Source organism: Aegilops tauschii, chromosome 4 (assembly GCF_002575655.3).
Source record: "Aegilops tauschii subsp. strangulata cultivar AL8/78 chromosome 4, Aet v6.0, whole genome shotgun sequence".
Taxonomy (NCBI): Eukaryota; Viridiplantae; Streptophyta; class Magnoliopsida; order Poales; family Poaceae; genus Aegilops; species Aegilops tauschii.
Window position 1 is genome coordinate 220,707,329 of NC_053038.3, and position 7,849 is coordinate 220,715,177.

At 41.9% G+C, this 7,849-nt stretch overlaps 1 protein-coding gene across 1 annotated transcript; it reads right to left on the reverse strand.

Moving 5' to 3' along the window:
• Positions 1-2,072: 2,072 nt before the first annotated feature.
• LOC109773976 (cystathionine gamma-synthase 1, chloroplastic) lies at positions 2,073-7,023 on the reverse strand. The gene is made up of 11 exons (XM_020332698.4): positions 6,503-7,023; positions 6,302-6,405; positions 6,136-6,209; positions 5,873-6,041; positions 5,475-5,534; positions 5,177-5,380; positions 5,012-5,098; positions 2,980-3,087; positions 2,786-2,881; positions 2,485-2,603; positions 2,073-2,393 (listed from the first exon to the last, which is right to left on the reverse strand). Exons 1-11 carry the CDS (start codon positions 6,882-6,884, stop codon positions 2,273-2,275), a joined length of 1,524 nt encoding a protein of 507 aa, XP_020188287.1. The 5' UTR covers positions 6,885-7,023; the 3' UTR covers positions 2,073-2,272.
• Between the last annotated feature and the right edge of the window lie 826 nt (positions 7,024-7,849).

The following is a 7,849-nucleotide window of genomic DNA, read 5'->3' on the forward strand; positions in this document are numbered from 1 at the left end:
GTTCCTCAAATGAATACCAAGTCTTCAAGGTCACACCAATTTCTTCACTTTCAAAGTCTTCAGAAATCCAAAGTCTTCAGTCGAAGAACTTCATTTTTAGGGGTCGACTTTCGTAAATATCAAACTCCTCAGACTTATAGACCTGTGTACACTCATAAACACATTAGTCCCTTAACCTATAAGTCTTCAATACACCAAAATCACTAAGGGGCACTAGATGCACTTACAATTACTCCTACAATGATGGTTATCCATGTTTGTCTGTCATACACAGCGATTACTCCTGCAATGACGATACATGTAATCATCTAAACGACGGAGTTTAAATGAAGGATTTGGGTAAAACCAAGATACCGCTCGTTACTACAACTTGAGCACCTTCACTCATACATTTTGGTACACTATGTTGTCTATATCCAAATATATTGGAAAAATTCATTGTGGTCAAGTCTTATACATCCATAACTCATGGTGGTTCATTCTCTAAACGTAGAGAAAGATCTATTTAGACCAAGAGATGATGGAAATGAAATATTAAGACTCAACGTTCCTTAATGCCATTGGATCCATCAAACACAATTGGTTGGTACTCAAGAATATTTTTTGATATCTCCAAGGCATCAAACATCTTGTCCTGATTTTTCAGTTTCACAGAAATATGAACACCGATATCATTGAATACATCGATCAGATCCCCACTATGTCAGATCGTAGACAAGCTTAGTGTTCCTACTAGGTGTGGTAGCCCTCTCATGAAGAGTCTTCGAAACAGACCTCATGGCTACATCCACCAACCATTATCTCAACCATAATGTTTCTTGTGTTGCCCAGATGTAAACAGGTTACATAATAAGCAATATCACTATATTGCATATCTTGCAAGTCAAATCATGCAACTGATTTGTTCACCAAGTCTCTACCAACTTTTACATTCCAGGAATGTGTACATGAAATTGGTATATGACGACTTCGGAATATGCAAGAATCAGGGGGAGTATTTTCCTAAATTATTCCTGTTCAATGCATCATATTATACTCTTTTTCCCTTCATGAGTTTACTATACAGGTTCTCATAAAGGTTTTTAATGAGGTAATATCAACATGAAATCATATGTCATACTTTTTGTTTTCCCCACTGAGGTTTTTGGGAAAGTATATACGACATATTTATTGTCCTCTGAACTATATGGGTTTTCTCGTATTGAGTTAAAAGAGACAATAACCATTATATGTTGCATCATTTTCTTCTTATTTTCTCACTGGGTTTGAAAGAGTTTTAGCAACATATCAAACTCTATACTCCTCATATTTTTTCCACAGGGTTTTTGAAGAAAACTTTATCAAGATGATGGATATACGCAAGGACAATGATTAGGGGAGTGTTAGGATTTAATCAATTACTTGATTAAAGATTAATCCCTGCATTAATCCCCACGTACGCATGCCAATTTGGCAACCGACATGGCGGTTCCACGCGTCTCTCCGAACAGACGCCTCCCACAACTCGTGTGTTTTCCCATTGTATAAATATGTACTCCATCATGACTAAAGAGGATACTTGAATCATTTTGCCTTGTCTCTCGTTCTACTCGAAATAGGCAGCAGGAGCTCAGAGTATGTGAGTAGTCGTGTAATATTGGAGGAGTGTTAGGCACGCTCTTGGCATACACTCAAATAAAAAAACTTATTTCTACCAGTAACTCTATTAAAATACTACACGCAGGAGGTCATTTCATAGCAAGGTTTTGCTGGCCGATCAGCCTCTACAATTTTGTGTTAGTTATACAATTAATCTTATTGTCTACCTGGTTAGGTCAAATGGGTTTGCACTGCAAGAACAAAAGGTGTTTTTAGGCTCGCCTCAAAATAATAAAAAATTAAGCTAATACTACCAACGTCTAACAAAGAACATAACAAGGGTGCTATAATCAAAATTAAAATGAAGTAAATCAAGGTTGCCCTGTGATGCCATATCAAGAGTTCACCACGTGATCAAATATCAAGAGTTCACCACGTGATCTCAAGTGCCATGTGTTGCCTGTTATTATATATAATAAAATTACTTGACTTCATTTTTATCCTATGATAGTCATGGTTATCAATCTTTATTGAAATTGCCAGAAAAAAGAGGAAATACATTCCCCTCAAAAAAAGAGGGAACAAATTAAACAATTTATTCGCAGTAATAAGCAGATCAAATATCAAGAGTTCACCACGTGATCTCAAGGCAAATATGCCCAAATAGATTCCCATAATGGTGATGCATATGACGCTAGATCTTGTTGAGGGCCTGAACAATGTCATTCTTCAGGTCCTCAAAATCCTCGACTCCGATGCTGAACCTGATCAGGTTGTCCTTGATTCCATAGATGTCTCTCTGCTCCTTCGAATCCCTGTTTATGGATCACAGACCAAGAGTTAAAACTAAAACAATATCATGTGCACAATTACTGAATGTGACAACAGATAAATATATGTTAATACCAGTAGGACATGATGGCAGGCTGATCAATTATGCTCTCACAACCCCCAAATGAAGGGGCGTGGTAGGGTATCTTGACATAATCAATGAATTTTCTAGTAGAGTCGAAGTCCCCATCAACCTAAACACAAGATAATTTATACGTTAAATTGTTAATAGAGTCAACACACTTAGTGTTCTGGTATACTCCCTCTAACTTTTTATAAGACGCTTTTAGAGTCCAATTACAGTGTCAAAAAACGTCTTATATTTAGTTACGGCAGGAGTAGTATTTTACTATATTTTACCAAGACATCAAATTACCTCAAAGCTGACAACACCACCAAAGCCAGTCATTTGGCTCTTGGCAATGTGATGTTCTGGGTGACTTGGCAAGCCAGGATAGTATACACGTGCAATCTAGGAATATGAAATACAAACTTCAGTTAAAGCAACAAAAAACATAGATGGCCGGTAGTTATCTAGAGTCTAGGACTAAAAGAAACAGAGTAGCACACCTTTGGATGTTCCTCTAAAAACTGGGCCATCCGCAGAGCAGTACTATTCTGGCATTGAACACGGAGATGCAGTGTTTTCATGCCACGGAGGATCAGATAGGAAGCATTCTGACATCACAATGCAATGAAATGTTAAGAGCTCAGAAACAAGGTGTCAGACAGAAGAATACAGAGTACATATCTTTACTACTCAAACTAGTCAAACTGCGTTTCAACAAGGATAGCATGGCACCTAAAACTAGAGGTTCAATGCCTGGCAGGTCAAACTTCTGAATCTTGGTAACTTACTAGTCTATAACTACAAATGAACCCAGGCATTTCTGAAGAAATATCATTGCCTTTAGTTATAGATACAAATTATTACGAAGATAATTTAAATGGAGAATTCTAGGAGTACATTCTCATTAATTGATTTATTGAGTTGAACATTTCAGAGACTAAATATAATTCCTTTAGAAGTAAATTAGGAGGCAAGAGTTGAACATTTCAGAGACTAAATCTAATTCCTTTAGTAGTAAATTAGGAGGCAATACTATATGTGCCATGTCTCTATGCGCCGAAAAGCAATGCAGCACCCTCATATTGCAGGAGCACAAACTCTTAAACAGCAATGATTTCTTTTTATCCCATCTAGGACTGAAAGATAGTGTAAATGAAATATTATATATTTTGCCACTGCAACAAATTGTAGGAGAGTTCAATTACAGTTTTCCCCAAATCATCTGAGCCACAGTGTTCATTTTTTTGAAATAAGTCGACCACTTGGATCAGATAAAATATTGTAGAAATGAACTAGCTGTTTCATGACCCTTTTGGCTGGATTGAAGTGAACCCAGGATCAAAGAACCCTAAGGCCGAAAAGCAATGCAGCACCATCATATTGCAGGAGCACAACCTCTTAAACAGCAATGATTTCTTTTTGTCCCATCTAGGACTGAAAGATAGTGTAAGTGTAATATTATATATTTTGCCGCTGCAACAAATTGTAGGAGAGTTCAATTACAGTTTTTCCCCAAATCATCTGAGCCAGTGTTCATTTTTTTGAAATAAGTCGACCACTTGGATCATACAAAATATTGTAGAAATGAACCAGCTGTTTCATGACACTTTTGGCTCGGTTGAAGTGAACACAGGATCAAAGAACCCTAAGGCATCATTTGGCAGCAGGGGAGGCCACGGGGATCCCAGCCCATTCACTGGAAACTTCCACCCTAGGGCAAATTATTCCTGGTTTTTCCACGAACGATTTGCTTGACACATGATATGGGAAAATCCCTCCACTTCCCCGTCAATTCCCGCGGATAAAAAAGAACGCCTCCCAAGTCGTGGACAGAATTCCTTGCCTCTCAACACTACCTCTCACAATAATCACCTGCACTCGCTGCTGGTAACGCTTCCATCCTGCATCCATGGCCAAATCCTTTGTTCACCTCCTCCCACTCACCCTCATGTACCAATCCATCACCACATGTTGCCACTCCAGTCGCCTCAGCAGAACTGGCAAAATCTTGGCATTCAATTCCGTACAAGACGGGCGGTGAGAAAGAGGAGAATCAAATGGGGTTGCTAGCAGAGTCAGCGGCCTTGGCCTCGAACATGACAGCCGCAAGAGCTTGGAGAAGCCAAAGCAGCCCTCCCACGCTCCTGTTGCTGCACCATAATTGAAACGATCTCTCCATTTTTTTAAAAAATCTGGGATATCGTGAATGAGAGATTATCCACGGTTTTCAACCAAATGGTGGCAGGGGAATTGTCCGACCTGTGGCTTTCCATGGGTTCAGGTGGGGCCGGTACAATTCATCTCTGGTTTTCCTCCCCTGGGTGTTATATCCCCAACACCAAACAAAGCCTAATGAATCGTCCAGGACTTTCCTTCCAGATTAATTTAATCTATGGATCCTTGCAGGATCCCAGCATGAGGCTAGTCAATATATGGGGAGGACCAAATATAACTCCTGGTATATAGTGACACTTGCTAGAAAGAAGCAAATAGGTTCGAGAGATGGATAGAAAGTATGCCAATCCAACATACCGGGTTTAGAACACCACCAACTACATGGTGATAAATGCGGACCTTGGAGACTAGCTCGTCCCTGCCGCTGATACAGCCTCCAATAACCTAAAAGGCAAAAAAAATACTGAGCTAATGTACATCTTATCTGTAAATTGAGTACTAAACAATTATTCATCAACTTACATCATTGTGCCCAGCAATATACTTCGTTGCAGAATGAACAACCATGTCAGCACCTAAAGTAAGTGCTTTCTGATTGATAGGGGAGGCAAAGGTGCTATCAATGCATAGCAATGCTCCCTTGTTATGGCACATATTGGAGACAAGCTCAATATCTATGCATCTGAGAAATGGATTAGTAGGAGTCTCAGTGAAGAATAGAGATACCTGAAAATAAAGGAACCAACAAATTAGTCTACTTGTGGATGAATAAGTTAATGCGAAGAAAGTGGGTGAAGGAAATTGTAAAGATTAAACTCACATTATTATTATCAAGTGCATCTTGGAGAGCATCCATGTCAGCAGGTCTAATAACAGTCATCTGTGCATCAGGTTTACAAAGATAAGAAACCCACAAATTATACAGAAACGCAACAAAGATTCACTCCGATTAGTTGTTAACATGCAGATCACGTTTATCAAGTAAAGACGTCTGAAATACTGGATCTTGAATGAAGCTGCATTTCTACTCCAAGTTTATTATGCTTCTAAAATGTGGTCCCATACCACATCACTCAACAGCAACTATATCACATGTAAGCTAGTACTGTATATTGCTGCGATGAACCTCTCCTAATGGTTCTCAGAAAACTAACTGCACTGCATAGACATCTAATCATATTACTGAAAGAACATGGGCATAATGGTAGCACATATTACCGTAATCCCCCTCTTGGGGAGCTCAGTCTCCATGTAAATTCTTGTCTTGCGGTACAAATCTGTGGTTGTAACGATGTGCCCACCTGCTGGAACAAGTGTGCTGAGCATAGCGACACTTGCATACATCCCTGACGCCACAAAGACAGTGGACTCGGCTTTCTCCAGTGCACTGCAGCATCAAAATTAGCAACTATGGAAAACCAATACAATGGAACAAACAAGGCATAAAAAATCTACAAGAAAGAGGATAATCTAGATTTCACCTCATCTTCTTCTCCAAAGCCTCAGTGGTCGGGTTCCCATACCTCCCGTATTCGAAGCTAGCATGCCTCCCCTCCTAACAAAAAGGAGATTTTGACAATATAACCTCAGATTTATCAAATCTGACAACTAGAGCACAGAATAGCAATAAGGTAGGGGGCTTCAAACCTTGAAATCGATCAGCTCCTGCGAGCTACTGAACCAGTAGGCGGAGGTGTTCACTACTGGCGTGGTGATCGCGTCTGTGGCGATCCTTCTCCCAAGCCTCTCGCCTTACGCAGAGAAAAACAGCAAGCATGTCAAAACCAAAAGGATAGCTGCGCGAAATACTCCTAGATCTGATGGGCAACAAGGGAGCGAGTAGGTTACCTGCGTGGACAGCGAGGCTAGCATCGGAACCGAGCAGGGCACGCTCGGCCAATGCGGCGGCGGACGGCTGCGCGAGCTTGGCGTTAGGAATGGCGCCAACCTCGGCAGCCGCCGCCGCAGAGGTGGCGGCGGATGCGGCCGCGGCATGGGAGGAGGTGCCGCGGACGCGGCTTCCGCCGCCGGAGTGGGAGGTGACGGCGCGGCGATCGGACCAAGCGGCGGCGACGATCTGCGCGACGCCTATGTTGCTACAGTTGCGGCGGGCCTTGGTGCTGAGCTGGCGGACGAAGTTGGGCGGGAAACGGAGGATGGTGGCGGAGGTAAGGGCACCGCTGTTGTCGCCGGCGAAGGACGCCGGGGATGAGAAGGAGACGGTGGCCATGGGGAGCTAGGGTTTGGGTGGCGGCGCGGGGCGCTCGACGGAATTGAGGGGTCGGGGTTGGTGGATTGGGTGGCGCTGGTGTGGCCTTTCGAAATAACGAGTGGCCTATTTGTAGTGGAGTCGTGCCGACGGCATTCATGGTTTGGCGAAGAGCACCTATAGTGCGCTACTGATGCGAGGTCAGTTCGTTGCCGCCATTGCGAATCAAACTTTTTTTTTTTGCGAATACGCAAAGATTGCGTATCATTCCATTGATAGGTAGAAAGAGAGTTTACATACATAAGTGGGTTATTCTTGCGGCCGTACACAACTAGCTGCGGCATCAAGAGAGCGAGTGAGCAGAAGGAAAGGTTGCTCAGCCTCGAGGTGATAAGTCAGGTTACATGCAAAATTTGGTCTAGCCCTTTGGCGCCGGCCTTAGCCCAGCGCACGGCCTCCTGCTGGATGGTCGCCGTGAGGTGGGGATGGGATGGAGTTTCTCCTTCGAAGAGGACGGCGTTCCGATGCTTTTAAGTGCTTCATGCCGTGAGGATGATCAGACTTCAATGGTGTGTTTTGAGTTTCCAATCCAACTCTTCTTTTTTTTATCGTGCTCTAGTTGCACATCTAAGTGACTCAATCAAATTAGAAGGAAAAAGGAAAAAAAAAACTAATGAAAATGCTTGCACGATCTTTATGTAAAATCAATGTCTTTTTTTCTTTTTTGAGGGGTGTAAAATCAATGTCATAGGATTTAGATGTGAATACGTAGGAGTTAGGACACATCTAGATGTGCTTTAGCACCCAAAAAAATTACCCTGATAAGGGCCACAATTTCGCTCTGACTTTTTTTATGGCAAATTTAATTATCTGAGGATGTCAACTTTAGTTGTAAAGCATGACAACTTTTTGTTTGGATGATAAGTTTCAGTTTTGGGGGGGGGGGGGAGGGGGGTTATTTTTTTCGTATGGCAATTTTAGTTGTA

Excerpts from the sequence above, each read along its gene's own strand:
- LOC109773976 (XM_020332698.4), bottom strand. The coding sequence starts at position 6,884 with ATGGCCACCGTCTCCTTCTCATCCCCGGCGTCCTTCGCCGGCGACAAC. Across the intron at positions 6,406-6,502 it reads TAGCCTCGCTGTCCACGCAG|GCGAGAGGCTTGGGAGAAGG; the intron begins GTAACCTACTCG and ends TCTCTGCGTAAG. Across the intron at positions 6,042-6,135 it reads GCTTTGGAGAAGAAGATGAG|TGCACTGGAGAAAGCCGAGT; the intron begins GTGAAATCTAGA and ends TTGATGCTGCAG.